This window comes from Ursus americanus, chromosome 9 (assembly GCF_024610735.1).
Source record: "Ursus americanus isolate L20-20 chromosome 9, mUrsAme1.1.p, whole genome shotgun sequence".
Taxonomy (NCBI): Eukaryota; Metazoa; Chordata; class Mammalia; order Carnivora; family Ursidae; genus Ursus; species Ursus americanus.
In genome coordinates this window covers 394,982-419,502 of record NC_142135.1, presented here as the reverse complement: position 1 = coordinate 419,502, position 24,521 = coordinate 394,982, and the positions used below count along the sequence as shown (strand labels likewise).

At 56.1% G+C, this 24,521-nt stretch overlaps 4 protein-coding genes across 11 annotated transcripts in view; 2 read left to right on the top strand and 2 right to left on the bottom strand.

Annotated features, from left to right (window-relative positions):
* Positions 1 to 478: 478 nt before the first annotated feature.
* TMEM276 (transmembrane protein 276) lies at positions 479 to 2,213 on the bottom strand. Its single transcript, XM_045777378.2, has 3 exons — positions 1,828 to 2,213; positions 1,490 to 1,628; positions 479 to 1,272 (listed from the first exon to the last, which is right to left on the bottom strand). The coding sequence occupies exons 2-3, from the start codon at positions 1,580 to 1,582 to the stop codon at positions 787 to 789; spliced, it is 579 nt and encodes a 192-aa protein (XP_045633334.1). The 5' UTR covers positions 1,583 to 1,628; positions 1,828 to 2,213; the 3' UTR covers positions 479 to 786.
* Positions 2,214 to 2,698: 485 nt separating this feature from the next.
* Positions 2,699 to 10,073, top strand: KIFC2 (kinesin family member C2). Of its 4 annotated transcripts, none has more exons than XM_087864464.1 (18): positions 2,700 to 3,124; positions 3,358 to 3,439; positions 3,614 to 3,774; positions 3,893 to 4,031; positions 4,194 to 4,318; positions 4,402 to 4,467; positions 4,563 to 4,691; positions 5,094 to 5,171; positions 5,338 to 5,401; positions 5,479 to 5,588; positions 6,215 to 6,323; positions 6,412 to 6,569; positions 8,291 to 8,395; positions 8,478 to 8,599; positions 8,692 to 8,815; positions 8,943 to 9,072; positions 9,166 to 9,422; positions 9,511 to 10,073. In XM_087864464.1, exons 1-18 carry the CDS (start codon positions 3,026 to 3,028, stop codon positions 9,763 to 9,765), a joined length of 2,313 nt encoding a protein of 770 aa, XP_087720590.1. In that variant the 5' UTR covers positions 2,700 to 3,025; the 3' UTR covers positions 9,766 to 10,073. The 4 variants fall into 4 exon arrangements, with proteins under 4 accessions (XP_045633274.1, XP_087720590.1, XP_045633272.1 ...); XM_045777316.2 differs by having other exon boundaries at positions 5,287 to 5,401; XM_045777318.2 differs by lacking the exon at positions 8,291 to 8,395 and having other exon boundaries at positions 2,699 to 3,124; positions 5,287 to 5,401.
* A 382-nt stretch (positions 10,074 to 10,455) lies between these two features.
* Positions 10,456 to 14,304, bottom strand: FOXH1 (forkhead box H1). Of its 2 annotated transcripts, none has more exons than XM_087864468.1 (3): positions 11,971 to 14,304; positions 11,509 to 11,613; positions 10,456 to 11,420 (listed from the first exon to the last, which is right to left on the bottom strand). In XM_087864468.1, exons 1-3 carry the CDS (start codon positions 12,142 to 12,144, stop codon positions 10,587 to 10,589), a joined length of 1,113 nt encoding a protein of 370 aa, XP_087720594.1. In that variant the 5' UTR covers positions 12,145 to 14,304; the 3' UTR covers positions 10,456 to 10,586. The 2 variants fall into 2 exon arrangements, with proteins under 2 accessions (XP_087720594.1, XP_045633286.1); XM_045777330.2 differs by having other exon boundaries at positions 11,509 to 11,574.
* Positions 14,305 to 14,423: 119 nt separating this feature from the next.
* Positions 14,424 to 24,521, top strand: part of PPP1R16A (protein phosphatase 1 regulatory subunit 16A) — a 40,689-nt gene continuing 30,591 nt past the window's right edge. The window contains exon 1 of one of the 4 annotated variants that reach the window (XM_045777322.2): positions 14,424 to 14,547. The gene's annotated coding sequence lies outside the window, so the exon portion shown is untranslated. The remainder of the gene's footprint in view (positions 14,548 to 24,521) is intronic. The other 3 variants (XM_045777323.2, XM_045777319.2, XM_045777320.2) reach the window with 3 other exon arrangements.

Below are 24,521 nucleotides of genomic sequence, written 5' to 3'. Positions count from 1 at the left end.
ATTTAAACCACCGTTCTGCCTAATGCCCGGGTTGGAAACTGAAGAGGGGTCCACTGAGGAAAGTGAGGGTCTTGGGAAATCAGGACTTGCCTTGCACAGACCAGAAGGCAAATGAGTACGTGTCAAGTCAGCTCTGAGAGGGAATGTGCATTTCTGAGGACAGCTGTAATACAGGTGTAGTACAGTCCTCTTCTTTCTCCACCCCAACCGGCAGCAGGTGAAGGTCACTGTCCCAGGGGGCCACCTGCCAGGTTGTGCAAGGATATTCAGAGCTCCACCATGTCGCAGGCCCCAGGACTAGGTCTCAGTCTAGGGGCCCTCCTGACAAGGGTGCCATTAGGAGGTCAGGCTGAGTGAGGCCCCAGGGCTAGTTCCGGTGCACCCAATTTTTGCACAAGGAAAGCAGTTGCTGTGCTGGAGATTTAGAAAGCTCACTGGAGGACCCCTCGATCCCTTTCAAGAATGGGCAGATTCCATATTCCTGCTGTATCCCTAAGGTTTATTGTAGACCAAGCCTCTCTCTGGATCCAAAAGCAATGCGTGCTCAGCATCAGCCCCAAAATGTGCCTGGGACCCCATTTTCTTCATTTTGGTCTAGGTGAGTGCCCACACTCAGCCAGAGGAGGGCAGTGCCCAGACTCAACCTCCTGACCAAGGTATCATCCTGTAGCAAGCTCTCTTTGGGAGGCAAGAGAGTTCATCCTAGGGAGGAGGCCCACAGGAGCAGGCCTGTGGGAGGGGAAGGTGGTAGCCAGGGCAGAAGCCCCACCTTGCTGTCTCCAAACATCACTCCCACTGCAGGCGCTGTGTGTGCAGGGCTCGGTGGTAGGCCCAACTGCCTGCGGCCAGGGCCCAGCGACAGATGTCCTCCTTTGGTAGCAGCAGCAGTCTGTCTTCCTCCAGCCGGCTCAGGAGGCCTGCAGCACCCAACATTGCGCCCCCCCACATTCCATAAGCGTTGGTTGTGAAAACGGCCACAATGAGGATGGTTACTGCAACCACCAGCACTACTGCCTGACCAGCCACAGAGCGGCCCTCAGCACCAAGGTGGTCACCGGCCACTGCCAGCACCATCCCTCCTCCCAGGAGCAGGTTGGCAGAGGAACGGTCCCCATTCACCCAGTGGAAATCGAAGGCCAGAAGGGGCAGACCAATGACAGTGGCCACCCAGGCTCCAGCAAGACAGTCTTCATCTGTGCCCAGCCCTGGGGCCAGCATGGTGGCAGAGGCCAAGGCCTGGAGCAGGAAGCCAGCAGCGGCCCCTCGACTTGCCTGTCAGCACAAGGGTAGGAGGAGATGTGGGGAAAAAGAGGCCAGGACCTTCCTTTAAGCAGGGAAAGGTCTGGGGCGAGGTGGGGGTGTCTCATGCAACCCTGGTCCTCAGACTCAATCTCCCACCGCCCTCTCCCTGACTGGGGGAACTGGACCTAATCCCGGTCCTTGCGGTTTGGGAGTCGGACACACCCCTGCCCCATCGCAGTGTACTCACCTGGGCAGTGCTCACGGCTGCACGCAGAGACACCGCTCCCAGTGCCAGGTGGGACAGGGTCGTGCTCCACTCGCTCCAAGGCTTGGGGGCCATGGCACCTCGGGTGGTAGCGAATGTGAAGCAGGAAGGGGATCCAAATCTTTGGAGAGGAAGAAAACGCAGAAGCCGGCGCCCAGGAGCCCTAAAGGCAACTCTCCTGGAGTCCCAGGTTCCAGAGCCCCATTTCTAAGTGTTGGGATAGGCTCATCCGAAACTTTCCGGAGCCCTGGGACCACTGGACGCAACTGTGGGGAAGAACCTAGTTACGCCGGGAAAAGAAGGGAGAAAGCGAACCTGACCTGGGTGGGCGTGAGTTCTGGGGCCCTGGAATCCAAGTGGGGGTGCCGGGCCTCGGGGAGAGTCGCGCGCAGGCCCACTCGACCTGATTACTGCGCTCGGGGAGGCGTCGTCTTCGGACCCTGGCCTGGAAGGAGCTACGGCGCAGGCCCTCAGCTGAGCGGCGAGGCCCCGACGCAGCGGCGAGCTGTAGGCCGGAGTCGCCCACCCCGCCGCCTGCCAGTCCGCTCGTCCGCTGCTGCCGGGTCTCCAGCTCAAGCCCTGCGTTGGCCTGGCGCGAACCAACGAGAGGAGCGGAGGCTAGAGCGGTAGGAGGCGGGGCCTGGGCGAAGGGGGCGTTCTAGGAGAGCCAGACAAGGTTGTGAGGGCGGAGACAGGACTAGGAGGAGGGAGCTCTGTCCCAAGATTACGTTATGATACCGAAGTGGTTTGAAGCGATCTGTGGCGAGGGAAGGGGCTGTGAAGGGAAGGGCCCGTAAAAGGGGAGGGTTGTGGGCGGAGCTATGAAGGGAGAGAATGGGCTGTGAAGGGTGTGGGCGGGGCTAAGAGGGGAGGGGGGTTCTGGGAGGGGCTATCGCAGGGGGCGGGGCTGTTATGGGATATGGGCGGGGCTGAGAGGGGAGGGGCTGTTGGGTGGGGCTGTGATGGGGTATGGGCGGGGCTGAGAGGGGAGGGGCTGTTGGGTGGGGCTGTGAAGGGGTGTCCGCGGGGCTGAGAGGGGAGTGGGTGTGAGCGGGACTGGGGGGAGCTGGGACCGAAGGGGCTGTTCCAGGGGGCGGGGCTGTGGCCGCGGTCTGGGCAGGCCTCAGAGGGGAGGTGGAGACTGGGCGGGGCTATGAGGGGAGGGGTTATGTGGGGACTCCCACGAGCTGTGGGCTCTAAGGGGCGAGGGCGATAGGGTCCTCCGGAGAAGGCTGGGAAGGGTTCCGAGGAGGGGGAGTGTGGAGGCCGTGGGCGCTCTCAGCCTGGTGTCTCAGTGAAGTAGGGGTGGGAGGCGCGGGGCAGGTGTCCGGGTGTGGCCCCGGGGGTCCTGTTTCTGGCACCCCCTTTCCTCGGGCGCGCGCCCTCCACCCGCGGGAGCAGGGCCGTGGGGGCGTCCGCCCCGAGCATGCGCACCGGTTTTGCAGCGCGCGGGCGCGGAGTCGGGGCGCTGGGACGCGGGGCGGCGCGAAGCGGGGCCCTCTGCCGCCCCGCGCTCCCATGTACGCCTTCTACTCCCTGCTCATCTACATCTTCTACAGCCTCTTCCGTAGGGATGGCGGGGCTGCGGCGGCCGGCGACCCCGGGGACCCTGCCCAGGTGAGCGTAGCGGGCGCAGCACGGCCGGCGCCCCCCTTCCTTAGAGCGGGTTTTGCGGGCCCGCGCAGCGTACGTTCCCGGGGCGCTGACGCTGGGGGGGGCCGTGCGGAGGACCCCGTCTCTGTTCTGGTGTTGGAAGCGAAGACCTCAACTCCCTTGGCCCCAGGTCTCGGAGGGAGGGGGCCCCAAGGCTGCCTACTCAATCCTCAGAGGTCCCGCTCTTCCCTCCCCAGAGTGCGGGTTGCAAGCGCGGGGGTCGCCGCCGCCCCGACCAGCCCACGGCAGAACTGTGGACCGAGCTGACAGGCCTGGTCGGTAGGTGCTGTCGGTGCGCCGGGAGCGCTGCGTCCCCGGGGCCAGAAGGGAACCCCGCCGTCCGAGAGAGGAAGGGGTGCCCGTGACCTCTCTGGGAGGGAGGGACCCAGCAGGTGCCTCCTGGTGGCCTGGCCTCCGACACGTGAGCCGCAAGCCTCGCTTTCCCGCTACCAGGCCTCCCTGGCTGCTCCGAATCTGAGGGTGGGCCGGAAGGGGGAGCAGAGGGCCGCCCTACCGAGGTCTCCCTAGAAGAGGCTCTCGTGCGTCTTGCTGAGTTCCTCTCTGTCCAGCTGGGGGCGGAAGAGAGCTTCGGGAATCCTCCTGACCTGAGCAAGGTGAGCGGGGCTGAGGGTCCTTCTCCAGCTGACCCGTACCCTCTCCACGGTCTTTCTGGTCTCCCCGTGCATGTCACCATCTCAGTCTCCTCTGCTCTGGTTCTTATGCCCTTTACAGCCAAGCGATGTCCCCCCACTGTTGACGGTGACTGGTCAGCTCTTGGCCCTCCTGGCATGGATTCGGAGTCCCAGGGGAAGGCACGCCCTGTCCCAGGGGACTCAGCCAGCCTTGGATGGGCAGTGCCCCACTCCTGTTGGTGCGTAAGGAGTAGTGAGTTGTAAAGGGAGTGTGTGTAGGAGTGAAGCCCACAGAAATGAGTGGCCCGCGTTCCGAGTCCCACGCCCAGCCTTGTTCCCGAGGTGTCCCTTCCTTCAGGTTAGAGACCTCATCAGTCTTACCTGGGTCCATCCCACCCCAGGATCCCCATCTCAAGAAGAAAGCCCTTCCCTTTCACCAAGCGATGAGGCCCAAGGGCAGAACCCTCCCCAGCTGGAGGAGGACCAGAGGGCTTGGCAGCGGCTGGAGCAGCTCATCCTTGGACAGGTAAGTGGTCCAGAAGGTGACAGGGACTGGGGTGGAGGGGCGGGAAGGAAATGCTCCATGCTGAACCCTTCCCTCCTTCCCAGCTGGAAGAGCTGAAGCAGCAGCTAGAACTGCAGGAGGAGGAGCTGGGCCGGCTGCGTCTGGGAGTGGTAAGGCTGTGGGGTGGGGCTCCAGGATCCAGGATAGTGACTAGAGAGGTGGCCCCAACTTTCAGGTGAGTCTTGAGCGCTTCTCTCTCCGCCAGGGGGCGACAGACTCAGAGAAAAGGGTTCAGCATCTAACCCTGGAGAATGAGGCTCTGAAACAGAGCCTGAGCCTCACTCGGGACCTCCTGCTACACTGGGGCCCTGGCCCCTCTACCAGGGCCCCCCAGGTATTCTCCTTAGTTGCTACCATTCCTGCAGTCTGGGGCTCCTGAACACCTGGCTCCCTGCAACACTGCCCAGGATCTAATGCTGCTGGAACCCTCTCCGCCCTTTCAGGGCCAGAGCCCAGGGGGATAGATAGGCCCTGGGATGGTCTGTGCAAGGTAGCACCCTCAAGGAGACCAATGCCCATGGGAGAACACCTCTGCCCTGTCCTGTGACTGACCCCAGGAAAGCAGAGGGACTTGGGGAAAGGAGTCCTGTATAAAGTTGGGAAACATGGATTCATGACTAGCTCTGCCTGCCCCTCTCAACTTGACATCCCCATCCATGAAATGGGGCTGCTGGCGTGCCCTTCCTTTAGTTCCCTCCTGGCTCCACAGTTGACCTGGCTCCCATCCTTCCTGCAGGAGGAGGCAGAGGCATTGGTGGAGCTCCAGAGCCGGCTTCAGGAAGCCCAGGACACCACAGAAGCACTTCAAGTCCAGGTGGGCTGTGAGCCCAGGGGCCGGGAAGGCTAGGGCACCGGGAGGGGGGTATCTGAGGCAGGGCCTGGTAAGTGCCCTGTTTCCTCAGTGACAGGGGTGGGGTTGGGCGGGACAGCTGGGGGTGCAGGAGGTGCAGCTGCAGGGCCTTCGGGGGGCCCTTCGGCAGCTCCAGCAGGAGACTGAGCAGAACTGTAGAAGGGAGCTGCAGCAGATGCATGGGCAGCTGGCAGGTAAGGGCTGGGACTAGAGGGCTCACGGGAAGGCCACGGGGTCTGGGCTCTCCCTTACAACAAACTCTCCCTGCCAGGACTTCGGGCGCGGATGGTCAGCCTGCGTCAGGGCTGTGGGGACCTCCGAGGACTGGTCAGCACATTTACCCAGAGCTGTCAGTGTTCACTCAGTGAGGCCCGAGGTCAGGTCAGGATCATCTGCCCCCTCTCCAGAACATGCTCTCTGGGCAGCCCGGTCACTGTTCTTCCACGGGGAACCCTTATTCTTTCTTCCCACCCCGGGGAGCTGCCTGCTGAAATGAAGGTGGTAGGCTCTGGAGTCAGAACAGCTTGTGATCTCACATACCCTGGGTGTGATCTCATTTCTGGGTCTCATTTTTTTTTTTTTTTTAAGATTTTATTTATTTATGTGACAGAGAGACAGCCAGCGAGAGAGGGAACACAGCAGGGGGAGTGGGAGAGGAAGAAGCAGGCTCACAGCGGAGGAGCCCGATGTGGGACTCGATCCCCGCACGCCGGGATCACGCCCTGAGCCGAAGGCAGACGCTTTAACGACTGCGCTACCCAGGCGCCCCTCTGGGTCTCATTTTTGCCTGTGCAAACTGGGGTGACAGTAAACCCCTCACAGGATTGCCAACCCCATAGGAGAGAGATATCTTTTTGTCTGATTCTTCTCAGGTTCTGGGTCTCCATCCTGGGCCCACAGAATGATGCTCCTAGGGGCCCGAACCCACTGAAAGTTATGTCCTCAGCACCCCTCCTCACCCCCAGGTCCTTGACTGTGCCCACTTCCTCACATCCCTATTCCGCCAGGTATCCTGGGCCCTGGGGACGCTGTCAGCTGGCGGGGCTGGGACTCAGCTTCCTGAGGAGCAGCGGGGGCCCCCAACTGGATGCCCGGGGCGGCTGCTGGAGCTCAAGGGTATGGCAGGCTTGGAAAGTGGAGGAAGTGGGGCCTTCCCATGCTTTAGGGCCTGGGAGGCAGCCCACTGATGTGATCTTCATCCCAGGAAATATCCGTGTGCTGTGTCGGCTGAGGCCAGGGACACCCTCCAGCCTGGTGAGCTCGGAGCCTGGCCCCAGTGGCACTGTCACGACCTGCTATCGAGGGCGCCAGCGTCGCTTCCACCTGGACTGGGTCTTCTCTCCAGAGGCCAGCCAGGAGGAGGTGATGCCCCGCCCTTGCACCTGTGCTGGCCTTCCCTCATACTGCCCCCGAGTCAGAAGAGGCTCTGGGTTCCCCTTCATTTGCCTTCCTGTGGCTGAACTCCAGTAAAGGGAAGGGAGCAGGAGGTGCTGAGAGGCAGGAATGACAGCCTAGCTGGGCACCTCCTTTCCTTCCAGAATTTTCCGTTTACATCCTTTGACCAAGCTCTGCAGTTCCAGTGGAAACAAGCCTTCTGGTTTAACAGAAAGGTTATCACTTTAAAAAGTAATTTTTTTTACCAGGAAATTAAGGAAAATGAACTTGTCTGAGATGGTCACTGCTCAGAGAGCTGGCTGCAGAGTGTGGCTAGGGTGCTGCTGTGGTGAGGACAGTGCTGTGACCTCCTTCCTCCAGGCTTACACACTGCTTACTCTTGGTGGAGTGGGCCAGCTGTGAGGGCAGGCTCCCCTCCTTGCCTGTGGCCAAGGAGGCAGTCGGGGAGCAAGGGTGAGCTGGTGGTTTCCAGTCTCAGTGCTCTCCTGCTGCCCACTACAGATTACACTCTCCTTCCTTCCTCCCCTTTCCTGCCAGGCCCAGCTCACCACCTTGCTCCATACTCCCTGTCACTGCCCACATAGACTTTGCCATCACAAGTTCCAAAGGTCAGGAATGGAGGCGATTGTGTAAGGGAGAGAGCTAGCAGAGATTCTGTGTTGGCCTCATAGGGACACAGTGTGAGGAGAATGTCTGGCAGGTGGCCAGGGATCCCTCCCCCACTTTCTGGAGTACCACAGCTGTTTTTCACCTCTCTTTCCCACACACTTCCCCTGGTCTCAGCCTGCATCCCACACTTCAGCCCTGTGCAGGCTCTCTGGCTGCTGCCTTCCAGGCAGTCCTCTGGACAGGGCCCTCCAATTCAATGTGTCTGAATGAAGAGCCAAAGGCATCTTTCACCAAGCCCATTCACCTGTGTTTCCCATCTGTGCAAGGACACCACAGTCCCTCCATCAGTCACCCCCAGTGCTTCCTTCCAGTCATGGAATCTTAGTGACTTCACTGGCAGTTCTGGGTTCTGTCTTCATTGCTGGCCGTGAACACATGAGTAGAACTCACAGGCTACTTAGTTACCAGCCACCTTCTGGGCACAAAAGCTGGCCATGCCGTTGCTCAAAAGGCTGCTGCTGGGGTCCAGTTGCCAAGAGGATACAAGTCCCAGTGCCCTCTCCTCAGCTGCCTCTCTGTGTACCCTCGCAGGCCAGGGTTCCAGTGATCTTGGCGAGCCACCATCCTGCACACCTGTGGAGCACACCTGTGCACACTTCTGGGCTCATCCTTTAGGTGCCACGTGCTGCCCTAGGCCTCTTGCCTTGAATCCTCACCACAGGTGGCACTGTAGTCACTTCACAGAGGGAAAACCTTAGGCCAGAAGGAGATAGGTGCTTTGCTTCCAATCACACCTGGGGTTTGAAACTGGCAATCAAGCCCAGCATTTGGGCTCTTGGCTGCTGCTCCTCTGGGCCTCCCAAGTCATCCTCAGAATTCCGGTGCTCCATGTTGCTTGCTCCGTCACATCCCTCCCTTTCTTTGCCTGGCAAATTCTTGCAAATGCCACCTTCTCCAGGAAGCCTCCTCCATTTGTTGGGAGACCCACCCTTCCACTGTGCCCTCCTAGAGCCATCCTTCCTTCACACTGTGTCCCAGGTCCTGGGGCTTAGGACCCCTCCCACCCCTCCCACCCCTAGGTCTTCAGGGAGCTGGAGCCAGCTGTGCTGTCCTGCCTCCGAGGCTACAGTGTCTGCATTTTCACCTATGGTCAGACAGGGACAGGGAAGACCTACAGTATGGAGGTGGGAAGGGGAGACCCTGGGTGGCTCCTGGGGCCAGGGGCTGGGATGTGAGTCTGATGCAGCAACCCCACCCTGTCCCCAGGGTCCACCTGAGGACCCTGGCATAGCTCCTAGGGCACTGCAGTCACTGTACCAGGAGATGGGGACCGGAGGGCAACACCGTGTGACTCTCAGCATGGTGGAGATCTACAACGAGGCTGTCAGGTCAGGGCCATGCTACAGCACCTTCTCCTCAGCCTGTGTTCTTCCAGTTACCCTGGGAACCTCAGAAACCAAGCCCTTCCCTTTCTCACCAGGGACCTCCTAGCCCCAGGGCCTCCGGAGCGCCTGGCCGTGAGGCAGGGCCCAGCAGGCCAGGGAGGCATTCAGGTGGCTGGCCTCACCTACTGGGATGTGCCCAACCTGGAGACGCTGCACCAGGTAAGCCTGCCCAGTGGCAAAGCCCCCTCCCCCCCCCCCCCCCCCGCAGCCCTCCAAGGCCCCGCCTGGGCTCCCACCTAGGGATGCAGGCCCTGAAGCAGGCAGGTCCTATTGCTCCGCCCTCCAGATGCTGAGCCTGGGGAGGAGCAACCGGGCCACCGCCGCCACCACCAAGAATCGGCACAGCTCTCGGTCGCATGCCTTGGTCACGCTGACACTGCGCACGGCGTCCCCACCGCGCGGGCCAGGCACCGCAGGTACCGAGGCGCGCACCTGAGCCCCGCGGGTGGGGGGGCTCGCAGCACCCGAGACCAGGGCTCCCTCCACGTCCGGCTCGCTCGCCCCTGCAGGCACCCTCCACCTGGTGGACCTGGCCGGATCCGAGCGTGCCTGGAAGGCGGGGGCGGCCAGCACGTCGCGGGGAGACCGAGATGGCGCCCAGCGTCTGCGGGAGGCCCGGACTATCAATCGCTCGCTGCTGGCCCTGGGGGGCGTGATGGCCGCGCTGCGCGCCCGCCGGCCACACGTGCCCTTCCGCGATTCGCAGCTCACGCGCCTGCTGCAGCCTGCGCTGGGACCTGGCGCCACCGCGGTGCTGCTCCTGCAGGTGGGCGTCGGGCGTCGGCAGGCGTGGGGTGGTTTGCCAGCCAGGCGCCGCCCGGCGGGACCCGCCCACCTGCGCCGCTTCCCCGCAGATTTCCACGCGGCCGGAGGATCTGGGCGAGACCGTATGCTCGCTGAAGTTCGCCGAGCGAGTGGGCCAGGTGGAGCTGGGGCCAGCCCGGCGCTGCAGGGCCCCGCGCTCTGGGACGCCCTCTTCCCTTAGCACCGACACACCTCTCACCGGGACCCCCTGCACTCCCACGCCGTCCCCCGGCAGCCCTCCAAGTCCCGGCCCAGAGAGCGACTCCAGCTTGGCCCTTGGGACCCAAAAGAACATGCCGTCGTAGTCTGGAGTCGCGCCTCTGCCGGCAGAGGCACCAAAGCTCCTACACCCTCACAACCTCCTTGACCTCTGGGGGCCCACTGCCCCCCCCCCCAGTTGGTTCCTTTGCCCCATAAAGAGTACTTAGCTAGGGACACGACTGCTCCTCCCTCCCCCAGGCCCTCAGCTCTCTCCTTATCACCATTTGCTGTTATCGCGGCCACAGCAGGGGGTGCCAGAACCGCGGGAGGTAGACCCCACCAAGTGGTTATCCCAATCTCCACCCCATCGCCAAAAATCAGACTTGGCATTAAAATGTTGTCTACTCCTTTACTGTTATCTTCCCCACTACCACCACCAAAACCAAGTAGGATTTCGATTTCCTTTCCCCAAAAAGGTGCTGCTACCTCAATTCCCAGGCAGATGAGGAAGGACAGGACTCAGGCTGGAGCCACCCTTTAGGTTCTCCCTCCCCCAGGCCGGAGCCAGGGAGGGGAAGTGACACAAGGTGATGGATGGATGGAAGGAAGGATAGATGGACAGAGAGGGACAGAGAAAGTGGGATTAGGAAGAGGCTGCTGCAAGCAAAGCCCCCACTCTTTCCAGTCTTGCCTCTGGGGGTAGGAGAGGCATGACTGACTATCAGGGCCAGGGTGGTGACTGGGCCAACCCCAACCCTTTGTGGGGTAGTCCAATAAACACCGTGGATTCTCAGCATCGCTGGTGCCTGGTGTTTTAAGACTGCTGTGGCCACAGGCACCTCTTGGACCTCTTGGCCTTGGTTCCCCAACAAGCCAGTGGTGGCAGGAAGGGATAGGAGAGGAAAACTCCCCTCCCCTGAGTGCCTCACAGGCTGTACCAGGAGAGTAGCCAGCCTGGGGTGGAGGTAGCTGGATCCCGGGAGTGGCTAACCCACACATCATAGATGCTCTTGTTGGGTGGCACCCCCTGGAAGAGGGCATCTAGATCCCACAGCAGCCCTGGGGGGCCGTGAGTTTCAGGGGCTACCCCCCAGTATGCTGAGCTAGTTGAAGGTGGGCACTGGGGACAGGTTGTGGATGGCAGTGGAGCTAAGGGCATTACCACATTGGGAGTGTAGATGGGCAAGTAAGAGGTGGGAAGCTGCCCCCAAAGTGAGGCCCTATGACTCCCGCCGGACAGTCCCCCAGGATCTGGAGAACCCTGCAGTAAGTGGAGGGGCCAGGCTCTGTGCTCAGGGGAGAGGGGCGAGGGCCTGCTGGTTCCCCCCTGGGGAGTCTCCGCATCTGCTCTCCTGGGCCCAGGAAGGGGGCAGAGGGGCCACAGAGGCCTCTCAGAGGACAGGGGTGGAGTGGGCATCACCTTCTCCCCACTGTGCCCAGAGCTTGCCGGACCTGGGCTGCTTCGTGGTGCCCCCTCCCTGGGGTCCCCTAGCAAAGACTTTATGCTGAAGCCCTCACTGGGTGTTGCCTGGGGACTGGGCTGGGGACTGGGCTGCGGTTGGGGACTGGGCGGCCGGTAGGGCCAGCCATGCAACACGTAGGGGCCCAGGTCTTTGGCGAAGGCTCCCCGCGCACCCCTGGTCTGCCAGCGCCGACACAGGGCCGTGTTCTGCAGCCGCAGCGCCTCGGCCGGGATCAGGCTCACGTCGACTGCCCAGAAGTTGCCCTTGGCCTGGGGCTTCGCTGGATCTTTAGGCACCTGGAGGGGGTGGGGAGGCTTGGGTGGGGCCGTCCGACCCCAGACACTCAGGATTTCCGCCCCAGCTCCGACCCTCGCCCTACCCCACCTTGCGGAAGCATCGGTTGGAGGAGAGGTTGTGGCGGATGGAATCCTTCCAGCCTTCGTAGTCGTCCTTGAAGAAGGGAAACGCGGCCTGGACCTGACGGATGATCTGAAACCACCGACCGGCCCAGTCGGCCCGGCGCCGCGCCGTGAGCCGGGACCCGGAGCGGTGGCAGCACCGCCCCTCCCCCACAGCCGGGCTTAGGGGAGTCGTAACAAGTCGTCCCCCTCCCCGCCCACAGAACACCTCTGCGCCCGAGGGAAGAAACGCTCCAAGGGAAGGGTCCTGCCTGAGCACCTCGGGCTCTTTCCCCTGGTGCTCAGGCCTGGACTGGCCCCACTGGCTCAGCTGGGTAGGGCCAAGTGGGGATGGAAGCCAGAGTCTGAGCTTAGGAGTAGGTGGGGGGGACGGGTCTGGCGAAAGGTCCGATTACCGAGTGTGAGGGAAAATGGGGGTCCCTCTCACCTGGGCCAGCTTCAGCCTGCGGGAGGGTGCGGCCTGGATCACCAAGGCAATCATGGCCAAGTAGGTGTAGGGGGGCTTGTCATGCCGCAGGTATCTCTTCTTCCTCCTCTTGGGGGGCTGGGAGGACGACTCGGACCCAGGAAGCCCCAGGCGTGGGTTGCTGCAGGGCCCCATGCAGGGGAGGCACGCAACGTGCGCAAGGGCCCGGCCCGTGGAGGCAAGGCAATGGGGCAGTGTGGTGAGGCGAGGCTGGGGGCCTGAAGCCGGCGGGTCTGGCGGGCCAGACCCTTTATCATTCGGATGGAAGGGGGAGGGGAGGGGAGGCAAAGGGAGGGAGGAATCGGCGGTGGGGGAGGGGAGTGTGTAGAGGGCTGCCACAATTAGCAGGTTTCAGTTAATCTGGAAGGGAGGGGCAGGGAAGATTCCATTGGGGGCTGCAGGCGGCCACCCAGGCCTCATTCCTCACCCCTGGGTTGCCTAAAGTACCCCCTACAAGTTGGAAGGAAAAGCCTTTGGAAGGGGCCTGTGACCTAAGGTTACTTTATCCTCTCTGGGCTGGGCTGGGCTTCAGGCTCCCATTTAATAGCTGAAGGAGTCGATTTACCCAAAGTTGACCGGCCAAGAATGGGTGGGGCCTGCCCAGAGTTCAAGGCTGAGCAGCTTCCTGGACCTAGATGGTGGTTGGAGGGCTTCCTGGAGGAAACCTCAGGAAAAAAATAGGGACACAGTTAATTCAAGGAGTTTTCCCAGGGGCTGCTGCAGGGCCCCAGTGGATTCCCAAGGCCTTGGAGGCACCTTTCCTCCCCTCCCTGGTGCCTGTTAACAGTGGGAGCTCTCATTTATTGTGCACCTCACTGGCCCTAGGTGAGTTGGACCTCCCTGGCCCCAGAGGACTCTTTGAAGGCAGGGTTGCCTCCCTTCTCCTCTTTTGATCCACTGGGTCCAAACTCTGAAGGTTGCTACCCAGGAGCATGCCCCTCGTTCTTCTGGGGCACTTGGACAGTGGTCCTGGGTATGTGTGTGTGGAGGAAGAGGCCTCCTAGCTGGAGGGGTTTACTGGACACCTCTTGGGGCCAGGCCTTGAGGATATGGCTTCATGGGTCATAGTTCCTGCCCAGGGGAGCATGCAAGGACCATCTGGCTTCACCCTGGACAGGAGTGAGAGCAGGTGTGTTGTGTGAGCACACAGGAAGGCTTCCCAGGTGGCCACAGGGCCCTGAGGCTTAGTCTACATAGAAAGAGATGTTCCCCAGGCAGGTGGGGGTTGGCCTGAGTGGAGGAGGGGTACTCTAGGAAAGAAAGTGGAGGCTCAGGCTGGGGGGGGGCTAGCACCCCCTGCTCAGGCCTGGCTATAGCCTCTGAGGGTTTTAGCAGGCATAGGACCTGCCCCATTAGTGTGGTCCCAGAAAAATGCTTCTGGCAGGTGCCCTGAGGCTCACTGGTCCTCTCAATTCCCAGAGCCTATTCTGTCCCCTCACCTTCTCTGTGATGATCTGATCTGTGGAGGCCTTTGAGTTAGTCAAGGCCTACGCTCTCTGTACCATGACTCAAAGCCCAGCCCTGCTCCTTACCAGCAAGTTTGCTCGAGGGGGTACTGGGCCCAGGACACTAGCAGCGCTGGTTGGTGCTGGTATCAGGGCCCCCAGACCCAAGGGAAATCACAAGAGCACAGAGACACACTTTCTATCACTCTACTCCAAGAATTCAGCTTTTCGTGGGTACCCCCCCCCATTATATTTTTAAATGGTTGAAAATCTGCAGCATACAGTAGGTACTCTACTGGTGTTAAGGTGCTGAGGGAAGGCATGAGTGTGGGAGGTGCACTGGGGCCGAAATGGATGATGTAATGTGGAGTACCACACTGCCCCCTTCACTCTCGGACTCCTTTCAGGCGTCCCGTGGATGCCTCTGAACTGCTACGCCACCTCTTTCCGTTCACCGAGCTCTAGTTTGAGGGGGTCCTCGTTTCTCACCGTGCTGTTACCATCTATGGCTTCCTAGCCACGTCCCCTCCACGGGTCCTCCCTTGCTTGGTTTGACGTTCAAGGCTCCTTGAGTCCGGACTACTCCTTTCTGGCCACTCTCCCCCGCCCTCCTAAACCGCCACCTCCGTTACTTCCCGTTGCCCCAGTGCACCGGGTCCTTCCACTTTTAGGTATGCTTTTCCCTCCGTCCATGATGACTGCTTTGTCGGGTGAACTCCGACTATTCCTTAGAAGCCCAGCACAAATAGATGACCGCCCTCCCGGGAGCCTTTTGACTGCTGCCCCTCCCGCCCCATCCGAGCAGAAGACACCCCCCCCCCCCCCCCCCCGCAAACGGAGAGGCTCACACAGCCCCGCCGGCAGCTTTCCTCTCGGGGCAGGCCCCGCCCCCTGGCAGCTCGGCCACGCCCTCAGGCTCCCGTGGGGAGCCGCGGCTTCCGGCTCCGGGCCGCGCGGGCCGGAAGTGTAGCGTTGCCATGGCGAGAGCCGGGCGCGGGGCTCCGCCCCCGCGGCGCCCAGAGGAGCGCGGGGCGGACGGGGCGGTGGATGGCTACCGATCGGCTGCCGTGCGGCGCTGTGCGCGAGGCGGAAGGTGAGGGGGGCACTTCCGGGGTCTGCGGCGGGAGAGGAGGCCGGCCGGGGAGGGAGAGGCGGCGGGGGGCGCGGAGGGCGCAGAGCTGAGCGGGGCGTCTTCGGGAGCCCTGCCCGGCCGGCCCTCGGGGAGGCGGGCGCCGGGGCGCGAGTCTCAGCAGGCCCCATCTGGGCGCGGGGTGCCACGGGTCGGGAGCGGCTTCTCGGGTGGCAGCCTGTGAAGTGAGAGCCCCCCGAGGGCTTTTCCCCTTGATCTGTGTGTGGAGTTGTTTTCATTTTTGCAACCTGTTGGTCAGGTCGGCAGCGCTAGACATCTCCGAATCTGCAGCCGGGAAATTCGGGCTGGCCGAGAAGGGACATGCCCAGGCTTTGTGTGGGCTTTGGAGCGAGGCCAGACGAGAAACTGGAGGCTCTCCGGGGTTCCGGTGACCTCCCGTGTGGGGATTCTGGGCGCCACCTCTCAGACCAGGGTCAGAGCGAGGAGCACTAGCGTGTCCCAGTGCCCGGCCCCGTGCTCCAGGCCTGTGGGGGAGTATCCAGGACTGGTTGGGTCCCCTCAAGGCCCTGGAGCAGGGGCTGAGGCAGCCATGGGATTAATCTCCATGGGTGCAGAGAGCCGAGGCATGTATGGAGTCATTCCAGGTTTATGGACGCCAGAGAAGGGCTATCCCTCCTCAGAGGTCTGGCCTTGCTTTTCTTCTTGGATCTTTAACTTGGGGGTGGAGCTGGCTGCGAGGGCACGACGTTGCTCTTTCAGTCCCTGTCTTGGTCCAGCAGTGAGCCCTCATGGGTGTCTTTGCTCCTCCTTGTTCTCCCGGGGCGGGATTGGGGTTGTCCTGAACCCCAGAAATGTAAAGGGGCCTCTGCTCCTGCCTGTGCTGCCTAGTTCACTTCAGGGGCAGTGAGGAGAGCCCCAACCTGGGGCCCTGGGACCAAGTTCTGGAAGGGCTGCCTGAAGAAGCCTGCACAAAGCCTAGCTCTGGGCTCCTCATTGTGATGGATGTGTCCCCTTTCCTTGCTCCCCAAGCTCTTGTTCAGAGCTGAGGTGGGGAAGCTTTAGAAGGTCCTTCCTTCCTTCCCTCCCTATGCACGGGCTGGATTTCCTCCCTTTGGCTGGAGCCTCCTCCCCTGGCTCCACTGTTCGGTCCTGGCCTCCTCTCTCACCTGCTTGGGGTGTGCCCGGACTTTGGTCTCCCCTGCCAGCAAAGGGCTGGCAGGCACCTGGGAAGAGGGTTCCTGATTGTGTGAACTCAATATTGGGATTCTGTGTTCTAGGGATTTCTGGGTCTTTGGTCTCTATTAGCAGCTTGTCTCCATTGTGTGCAGTTTTGGTACTTCAGTGTGAGGTGAGCCTCCTAACCTCCCATGACCTAGCACACCAAAAAGGGAGGTATTTGGCTGGGTGGACTTTGATGGCAATGGTAGCAGTTGATGTGTCCTCACTCTTCCTGGTCACCGGAAGACACTCAAGATTAGCAGTTAATGTTGTTGGCTTCTTATGAGGAAACATCACAACTGACTCATTTCTCAGAGCACCCTGAGAGCACCTGTCCTGAACATGCTGTGAAGGCGCACACACGAGTCATGTCTTTCCACAATGTCAGCTTTATTCAGTCATAAAACAAGGTTAATATAAAGCAGGTTTAGGATTCCAAACGCAGTGACATTTCACCATGTGATTAACTTGGCTTCTTATAGGGCACACAGCAAACAAGATAACAGGGGGGTAGGGAGTTCACGAACCAAACATGAAGTCAGTCTGTGGGCGGCGGCTGAGATGAGGTCTCAGGCCGGTCCGGGTCAGCTCTCGGCACTTACTGCTTCTTATGTTCAAGCAGGGAAGCATCTCGGTCCTGTTTGGAGACCAACCAGCCAGAGCCATGGGCAGCAGCTGCGTTTCTGAAGTGGTCAGACTGAGGGGGTCTGTCTGTCTACAGGGGTCAGGTCCGAAGAATCTGAGAGTTTGCTGCAAAAACCCTCCCCTTTTAAAGGGATTTAACCGGTCTTGGGGCCCAGCAGACGTCCTCTGCTTGTGCTGGTTGTCAGTGCTGGAGAGTGCGGTGATGCTGGACGTGGCAGGATCTCGTGGCTGCAGTACCTTTACCTGCTTGTGTCACTGCTTGACACGGTTCTCCTGCTTGAATGGCTCCATCTTGCTCTCTGCAGCATCCCACCCTGGGGCCTCTGCCATGATCTACTCGTTAGCCAAAGCAGCACATCTGGGAGGCTCTCCCCTCAGCTCCAGGTTCTCTGAGAACTTCTTCCTAAATATCCTTGATTCTGGCCCTTCCTGTCCATCCCTTCCACCAAATAACCTGCCTCTGTGGCTCTTTGTTTCTCTGGGATTACAGCACTTCCCCTGACTGGTCTTGGCTCTGTCTTAGCCCCTTGTCCCCATCCTTCTCATTTTAGAGTGATTGATCTGAAATGCAAATCTGATTCTTGTACTTTCCTTATTGAAATCCCTCCTCACAGACTTCTGAGTAACACTCATCTGCCTTTGCTGACTAGCCCCCATCCTCTGTCCCCCTCACCTGACCCCTGAGCACTCTTCTATGTGTGTGTCATGCTGCCACCATACTGAACCCGTATGATGGTGGAAGGGAGAGATCAAACCTCCCCCCACCCCTTCCAAGCTCTGTGGCCTTGGGCAGGGCCTCATCAGCACAGCAGGCTGAGAGAAGGACAGAGATATGGGACCATTTAGCTTTACAGAAGCCCAGGGGTGAGGGTCCCAGGGAGGATGAGGGGCTCAACTGCCAGGAACACTTTTAGGGCAGTTATGATAAGGTCTGATGGTGGATGTTGCATTCTGGGCTTTCTTGGCAGCTATGACGAATCCAAAGATTGAACAGATTGGTACTGGCAGAGGAGCGCATGGGAGGTGAGGCCATGGGGATGGAGCCTGCAGACAAGTCTTCAAAGAAGTTTCCGTGTGAGGGAGAGGAGTGTGTGGGGGAGGTGGAGGGTTAGGGTTAGCTTGAATGGGGGGGGTCCGTGGAGATCCAGAAAGATTATGGAGATTGTAGACGTGGGCAGAGGAGTGACTGACATCTTCAAGGTCTCAGGCATATAGGAGGGGGCTGGGCTGCAGAGTGCAGGTGGAGGGTTGGGTGGTTGCCCTGTGAAGTGGCTTGAAGAGCCTGAATCCTGTGCTCCATGCTCATCCCTGTCTTGCCATGCCAGGATTCCTTGAGGCTTGGGCCATTCTTTGATATGACCTTTGTGGTTTTGTTGATTTTTCGTGGTACGTTGTGTAAGCTTCACACCCTGCCCGCCCCCCCCCCCCCGAATATTTTCCTGTCTTGGAAGGAAGGGAGGATGGTGTGGATGCAGGTGACCCTTTAGGAGCCTCCAGGCCTCAGATGAAGGGTCGGTTTCCTGCAGAGCCCTCCCACTGTCCAGTAAGTAGGTTTGAGTGTCCCTCCCTGTGCGACGGCACAGGACAGAGCCTTGCCGTTACTGATGGACCTCCCATTTTTCCAGCCCTGACACACCTGTAGGTGCAGCTGAGTGATGGTCTTTTCCATCAGACCAGCTCACCCACAAGCTCAGAGGCTCCTGGGTTACAGTCTGTACTAGCCCCCAGTGCCAGGAACCCAGTTATTAAGCACTTCCTACAAGTCAGGCACTAGGCTCAGTCAGCTCTGAGGACACAGCAGGGAAGGACACAGTAAATGTCATGTCAAAAATTAGAGCAAGGTGGGGAGCCTGAGTGGCTCAGTCTGTTAAGCAGCTGACTCTTGATTTCAGCTCAGGTCATGATCTGAGGGTTGTGAGATCGAGGTCTGCGAGGATTCTGCCTGAGAGTCTCCCTCTGCCCCTCCCCCACATGCAGGTGTGCTTGCCCTCCACGTGTCTCTCTCTCAAATAAATAAATCTTAAAAAAAAAAAAAAAAAAAAAAAGAGGGACACCTGGGTGGCTAAGCATCTGCCTTTGGCTCAGGTCATGATCCCGGGGTCCTGGGATTGCATCCTGCATCAGGCTCCTTGCTTGGCAGGGAGTCTGCTTCTCCCTCTGCACCTCCCCACTTGCTCGTGCGCTCTCTCTGTCTCTCTCTCTCTCTCTGTCAAATAAATAAGTAAATAAAATCTTTAAAAAACAATTAGGGTGAAAACATAGGAGAGTGACAAGGTAACCACAGAAGACCTCTAAGTAGGTAATATTTAAATTGTGACGTGAGTTACAGAAAAGGAATGAGTTATCCTAAGATCTGGTGGAAGAACTTTCCAGACACAAGGAACAGCAAAGTGGGAGTGATGATGAAGATGATGGCATCAAATAAACACGTGATAGACCAGGGGTCGGCAGGGTTGTTTTTTTTTCCTGTGAAAAGCTGGATAGTGAGGCACCCGGGTAGCCCAGTTGGTTAAGTGTCTTCCTTTGGCTCAGGTCATGATCTCCAGGTCCTCGGATTGAGTCCCATATCAGGGAGCCTGCTTCTTCCTCTCCCTCTGCACCTCCCCCCTTTCTCTCTTGCTCTCTGTCAAATAAATAAAATCTAAAAAAAAAAAAAATGCACAAGCCATTCTTAGCTCATGGGCCATACAAAAACAGATGGCAGGCAGTAGTATGCCAACCCCTGTGCTAGATACCAAAAATACTGTTATGTTAACTCATTGAATCCTCATAAGAACCTTATAAAGAAAGTACGATTATCATTCCATTTACAGATAAAGAAACTGAGGGAAAGAGGTCAAGAGACTTGACCCGTCTCCTCAGCTTCCTGCCATTTCAAACCCAGCGTCTGGTTCTAGGCTCAGCTCCCAGCCACTGTGGTCCCTGGAGCTGGAGGTTTCCAAGGTGTAGAAGAGGAAGCAGGCCAGTGTTGAGTAGGGAGTGGAGAGGAGGTGTGCAAGGAGGTGACAAGGTGAGCAGGGGCCAGACCATGCAGGCTGTAGACGGTAAAACTTGAAATGTGTACTTTTTTTTTTTTACACCAAACTTCATGGAAGTATAATTTACATACAGTAAAATGCACCTATTTTAAGTGTGTGGTTTAGTGAGTTTTGGTAGAGGTACGTTTGTGAACACCACCATAATCCAGATGTAGGACATTTCTCTCATCCCTCAAGAGTTCTGTCGTTCCCCTCTGGGGTCAGTCCTCCCTCCACTGGGCCCCAGGCAACTACCGATCTGCTTTTTCTGTAGATTCAGTGTCCCTTTCTTAGAAATTCACATAAATGGAATTCTACAGAATGAACACTTTGTGTCTGATTTCTTTCACCAGACAGAATGTTTTGGAAATTCGGGTTGGTGCAGGCATCAGTGGCTCATTCTCTTTTTCTTGCTGAGTGGTTCCACTGTACAGATACACCACCATCTAATCGATATGTGCGTCTACTAATGGACATTTTGGTTCTTTCCACTTTGGGGCTATTGGGAATAAAGCTGCTGCGAATATTCATGCATAAAAGTCTTTATGTGGACATATGTTTGTTTCTGTTGGCGGAAATGATGGAAATGATGGGTTGAAGTGTGTGTAACTGTATAAGAAAGCTCCAAACTGTTCACCAGAACGGTTGTATCATTTACCTGTTCCATGTTTTTCATTAAGTATTGCCATCCTTTTAAAAAGTTTTGCCATTCTCGTGGACGTGAGGTGGTAGCTCACTTCAACTTTAATTTACATTTCTCCAATGAAAGTGGTGTCAAGCATCTTTTCCTGGGCATATTTTACTGACCATTTGTATATCTTCTTTTGTGAAGCGTCTGTTCAAATCTTTTGCCCTTAAAATACGGATTGTTTATTTTATCAAGTTTTAAGAATTCTTTACATACTCAGGATGCAAGTCCTTTGCTAGATATAGATAGATATCTATAGATCGATAGGTATCTATATATATGTATGTTGCAAATATGGCTTGCCTTTTAATTTTCTTACCCAGTTTCTAAAAAGATTTTATTTATTTGAGAGAGAGAGGTCGCACATACGAGCAGGAGGGAGCGGCAGAAGGAGAAAGACAAGTAGACTCCGAGCTGAACAGGGAGCCTGAGGTGGGGCTCAATCCCAGGACCCTGAAATCATGACCAGAGCTGATGTCAGACGCTTAACCAACTGAGCCATCCAGGCAGCTCTCTTACCCATGTCTTAAACAGCAGACACTTTAAATTTCTTTTTTAATTTTTAAAGATTTTGTTTATTTATTTATTTGACAGAGAGAGAGCACAAGCAAGGGGAGTAGGAGAGGGAGAGGGAGAAGCAGACTCCCCGCTGAGCAAGACCAAAGGATCCCAGGACCTGAGCCAAGGCAGATGCTCGACCCCTAAGCCACCCAAGTGCCCCTAGACACTTTTAATTTTGATGAAGTCCAGTTTGTCCATTTTTTTTCTTTATGGTGAGAGTAGAGGTAAGGGATCAGTTTTACGTACAGATATGCAGTCATTCCAGCACCATGTTTTGAGGACCCTCCTCCCCATTGTATTACCTTAAGACCTTTGTTGAAAACGAATCGATAGTATATGTGTAGGTATATTTCAGGATTTTCTATTCTATTGATCTTATGCTAATATCCCACAGATTTGATTATTATAGCTTTATAATAAGTCTGAAGATCGAGTAATATAAGTTATCCAACTTGGCTTCTGTTTTTCAAATCATTTTGGCTCTTCAAGATATTAAGCAGTTCTATATAAATTTTAGAATTAGCTTGTCAGTTTTTCCAAAAGGCTTTCTGGGATTTTGATTGGGATTGTAGTGAAGCTTTAGATCTATTTGGGGGAGAATTGGCATTTTAACAATATATAGCATGGTGTATTTCTACATTTATTTGGGTCTTTGTGTTAACCTTAAAAGTAAAACTGCCATGTATTTTGACAGTAAAAATGCATTTATTTGGGTATAACAGAGAACTGCAGTCTGGGACAAAGCCCCAGGCAAGTCTGCACAATGAAGGAGAGAACAGAGCAGAGCAAAGAAAAGCTGTTTTATAGAGGAGTAGGGGAGCTGGGAGGTGCTGTTGTAAACTGAAAGGCCATTGGAGTAAACTGGGAGTTCTAAGTATAATGGCTTCTCATTGGTTGGGCTGTTGCTAGGGGGAGAAGGAAACCTTCGTCCTGGTGGGGTGGTAAACCGCGTAATCACTGTGCTAGGTAAGTCTCTTCCGGATGGGTGTGCAATTGACAAGGAGTGGTAGGGCGTGAGAGCTCCTCTGCTGGCCTTGGGACTGCATTCTAAACTAACTTTGCCTTTATAAAGTGATCTTCATATTTCCCCTTTTGATTAAGATCTTTCTTTGAGAGCATCACTAATCAAGAGGCAGATTCTCCATATTTACTGGTTTGTCACTCAGTACCAGGGAGGACCTTTCCTGGTTGTCATGTCTGGGCAGGAAGAAAACTGCACAGTATGTGGAAACCATTTAAGGCCACAGTTGAGTAACAAGGAATGTTAGGAGGGAGGACTGTCAGGCACTTTCCATCCGTAGTCCATATTTATTAAGGGCTTAAGTGTTGGAGATCATCCTGAAGCACAACCAGCATCACCTTATTGGGCACACTGGTTTTTAAAAAGTTTGACAGATGGGCTCAACGGGGTTAGATCCCATGACCATGAGATCATGACCTGAGCCGAAACCAGGAGTCAGGCGCACAATCAACTGAGGCACCCAGGCGCCCCTATTGTACGATGGTTCTAAACCAGGACTCTAGGTCGGAAAGTAGCCAACTGAAATATTTATGGGCACTTACTCAGACTTAGGAGACGAGGGTTCTCCCCACAGAGGCAAACCCAGAGTCACATATGCCTCCTGGAAGTCTCTGTGTAAGTGATTATGGAAGCAGAGTAGTGGGTCCTGCAGGAACGAGCTGAAAGAATTAACTAGCTGCATTTGGGAAGAGGTAGTGCAGGCATAAACATGAAACAATAGCTGATGAATTTTGTGCAAAACAGCAAAACTTCGAAGATGTTTTAAAACAATTATTATCTCAAAAGAACTGTTTGGAACCAAACGTGTTACAAATAATACAGCCTATAAGATTGCGAATTCAGAGATTGGTATTTGAATAAAAAGCCAAAGTGAGTTACTATTTCAGATGAAAGAAGACTTTTGTCACTCTGAACCTTCTAACACTTCAGAAAAAGCAATTGAAAATTAGTTTATCATGGGATCGTGATGACGTTGTTTCCAAAAGGCCGTAATCATAGAAGAGGTTTCCCCCTTTTGTAAGGGTTTGGGAAATGCAGACAAGGGCATTGTCTTTCCCTGAAAGAGACATAAGAAGCAATAGTGAGAAAGAGGTATAGGGGCTAGTCTGGACATCTTGGGAAAGCTCTCTCTCGTCAGATGTCCGCTTCAGTTCTGGGGGCTTTTTACGTCCAGGTCACCAGATATGGTGGGGCCCTCAGGTTCTGGTGCTTTCTTTAGGTGGATCTCATGAATCCAAGAGTCTATTCTTCAGAGTTTGGTGGCACATGGGTGGATAGCAGTATCTGATAAGGGCCTTTTCAGAGAGGTTGAAAAGTCTTTTCCAACAGACAAAGTCTCCAGTTTGCAAGGTGTGATGCTTCAGGTCATTGTCTCCTGGGAATGTACTGTGAAAAGACTGCTCTATCAAAGCATGGTTCCTTTTTTTTTTTTTTAAGATTTTATTTATCTATTTGAGAGAGAGAGAGAGAGAGCATGTACGAAAGCACAAGGAGGGGGAGAGGGAGAGGGAGAAGCAGACTCCCCACTGAGCAGGGAGCCTGAGGTGAGGCTGGATCCCAGGACCCTGGGATCATGACCTGAGCCGAAGGCAGACGCTCCACTGACTGAGCCACCTGCCAGGTGCCGTGCATGTTTACTTTTAATGGAAGCAATTAGGCCTTTACAATATTGAAACATACCTGCTTTTATCAACTGTGGGTCAAGGGAAGGAGAAGCCAAGTGCATTGGACATCTTGTGACTACCTCAAAGGGTGAGAATCTGTGAGTTCCCAAGGGAGTGGATCTGAGCTTTAGAAGGACTGATGGCAGTACTTTTAGCCAAGGTATTTGGAGGGTCGGTCTACAGATGGTGCATTTGGTCTTAATAGTGCTGTTAGTACATACCGCTAACCCTGAGGATTGAGGATGGTGTGCATAGTGAGTGTCGTAAAGCTGGCTGAACAGCACAGAGCTGTCACAGCACCTGACTAGTAAAATGAGTTCCCTGATCACTCTGAAGTTCGGGGGGAGGGGGGCCTGGATAGGAGTAATCCTTTCTAACAGAATTTTAGCCACAGAAGAAGCATTGGCCTGTTTAAAAGAGCAAGCTTCAGTCCAGTGAGAAAACATACAAACCATGACTAAAACATATTTATACCCGTGAGATGGGAAAGCTGTCTGAAAGTCACTTGTGCCAGCAGGTTTCCTTGGGATACTTTGGTGGGAAAAGCAAGGTGGGCGCTTACTGCATCCTTTTTCCTATTTCCCCACCAATATTGGTTCATGAATGCTGTCATTCTGACAGTAGACCGATGGTTTAATGCATGTACGGAGGGGAGTAGCACGCATTTTAGAATTTCTGGTGGGTCCGGATTGTTATTTGGTCCAAACCAGAATTATTTTCTTATTGAGCCAATAATTACGAGATTTCATATCTGGGGCCAATTCTTGGATATCTCTTGTCAACTTTTCCAAATTATCATTTGGGAGAATATCCCTTTGGACCATGACAGAGGTCTGGCTACTGGTTTCCTTGAAAGCAGCGTTTTTTTTGATGGAAAAGTGGTGAGGTGGTTTCCTTTTGGCGTCCAGGGAGTCGCATCTGGAATGCCCAGGAACCTTAATAATAGCCAGAGTGGCCAGCAAAAGTATAGCGTGTAATGCATTTTGGACATAGGAGCCATTTTAAATGTTATCCCCATTGTAGGTGAGGAAACTTCTCTGTTCCCATAACATTCCAAAGTCACGAACTACCTCAAAGGCACAGCAGCCATTGGTATAAACGTTTATGGTTTTACCGTTGGCTGAAGTACACGCTAGATTAAGGGCGTGGACAGAGTGTGTGTT

Coding starts and splice junctions, on each gene's coding strand:
- TMEM276 (XM_045777378.2), bottom strand. CDS start 1,582: ATGGCCCCCAAGCCTTGGAGCGAGTGGAGCACGACCCTGTCCCACCTG. Junction 1,273..1,489: donor CAGCCGTGAGCACTGCCCAG/GTGAGTACACTG, acceptor TTGTGCTGACAG/GCAAGTCGAGGGGCCGCTGC.
- KIFC2 (XM_045777316.2), top strand. CDS start 3,026: ATGTACGCCTTCTACTCCCTGCTCATCTACATCTTCTACAGCCTCTTC. Junction 8,396..8,477: donor GGAAGACCTACAGTATGGAG/GTGGGAAGGGGA, acceptor CCCTGTCCCCAG/GGTCCACCTGAGGACCCTGG. Junction 8,816..8,942: donor ACCTGGAGACGCTGCACCAG/GTAAGCCTGCCC, acceptor TCCGCCCTCCAG/ATGCTGAGCCTGGGGAGGAG.
- FOXH1 (XM_087864468.1), bottom strand. CDS start 12,144: ATGGGGCCCTGCAGCAACCCACGCCTGGGGCTTCCTGGGTCCGAGTCG. Junction 11,614..11,970: donor GCAGGCTGAAGCTGGCCCAG/GTGAGAGGGACC, acceptor CGGTGGTTTCAG/ATCATCCGTCAGGTCCAGGC. Junction 11,421..11,508: donor CCAACCGATGCTTCCGCAAG/GTGGGGTAGGGC, acceptor CACCCCCTCCAG/GTGCCTAAAGATCCAGCGAA.